The following is a 1,079-nucleotide window of genomic DNA, read 5'->3' on the forward strand; positions in this document are numbered from 1 at the left end:
TTATACGTTAGCGATCGTGGCCGAGCCCCACCGCCCCCCGAGAAACAGCCCATACTGGGCTGTTGATAACGGGCAGGCGGGGGACTCGGTTGCGATTCGATGGCGGTCGGTGCCGGGAGGGCCCGACACGGCCGCCATTGAAAAAGGGGAACGGCACGTGGCCGTTCAATGGGGGCCCATCGCGGTCGTGGGGGTGTACTTGAGGCCCACCAGGCGCCTTCCTCTCTTCGACAACTGGCTCTCGGACATCGGGCAGGCGCTCATACGCCTGAGTCCGAGGCCGGTCCTCGTGGCCGGGGACTTTAATTCGTGGCACACGAAGTGGGGTTCCCGGCACACGAATAGGAGGGGTAGGGCCCTGGATGAGTGGGCGGCGGCGCATGGTCTGGTCCTGGTCAACGAGGGCCGGACCTCCACCTGCGTGCGGACGCACGGGGAGTCCATCGTGGATCTCACGTGGGCGACCCCCTCGGCCGCGTGCCTTATCACGGGGTGGAGGGTGGAGGAGGGCACCGAGACTCTGTCAGATCATCGTTATATAACGGTGGAGCTCGGTGTCCTCTCCTCCGTGCGTCGCCACGAGGAGACGCGACCGCGATGGGCACTACGCAAACTCTGCGAGGACGCCCTGATGGCCTCGCTAGAGGCCGCCTGTTGGGTCCGGGGAGATTTCCCCGAGACCCGGGAGACGGACCCCCTGCAGGAGGCCGAGTGGATCGGGGCAGTGCTTACAGCGGCTTGTAACGCTGCGATGCCCCGGTCCAAAGCTCGGCCTCAGCGGGCCGTCTACTGGTGGACGGCAGAGATCGCCGACTTACGTCGACGAGCCGTCCACCAGCAGCGGAGATTCGCCCGCCGCAGGCGCAGAGGCGGACAGGCGGCCGAACTGGCGAGGGAGGGCTACCTTGAGGCCAAGGTAGCCCTCAAACGGGCCATCAAAGTGGCAAAGGGCAGGGCGTGGACGGAGTTCCTCGACTCCCTTCAGGAGGATCCGTGGGGGCGCCCATACAAGATGGTGCTCAATAAGTTGAGACCATGGGCGCCCCCACTGACGGAGCGGCTGGACGTGGGATTCGTCC

At 65.8% G+C, this 1,079-nt stretch overlaps 1 protein-coding gene across 1 annotated transcript; it reads left to right on the forward strand.

Moving 5' to 3' along the window:
- Positions 1-76: 76 nt before the first annotated feature.
- On the forward strand, positions 77-658 carry LOC105558921 (the record flags this gene model as incomplete). Its single annotated transcript, XM_012006900.1, has 1 exon — positions 77-658. A coding segment is annotated over one exon (582 nt), but the record flags the coding sequence as incomplete, so codon positions are not given.
- Between the last annotated feature and the right edge of the window lie 421 nt (positions 659-1,079).

Source organism: Vollenhovia emeryi, unplaced genomic scaffold (genome assembly GCF_000949405.1).
Source record: "Vollenhovia emeryi isolate VEMERY1.0 unplaced genomic scaffold, V.emery_V1.0 DF951585.1, whole genome shotgun sequence".
In the NCBI taxonomy this organism is placed as follows: domain Eukaryota; kingdom Metazoa; phylum Arthropoda; class Insecta; order Hymenoptera; family Formicidae; genus Vollenhovia; species Vollenhovia emeryi.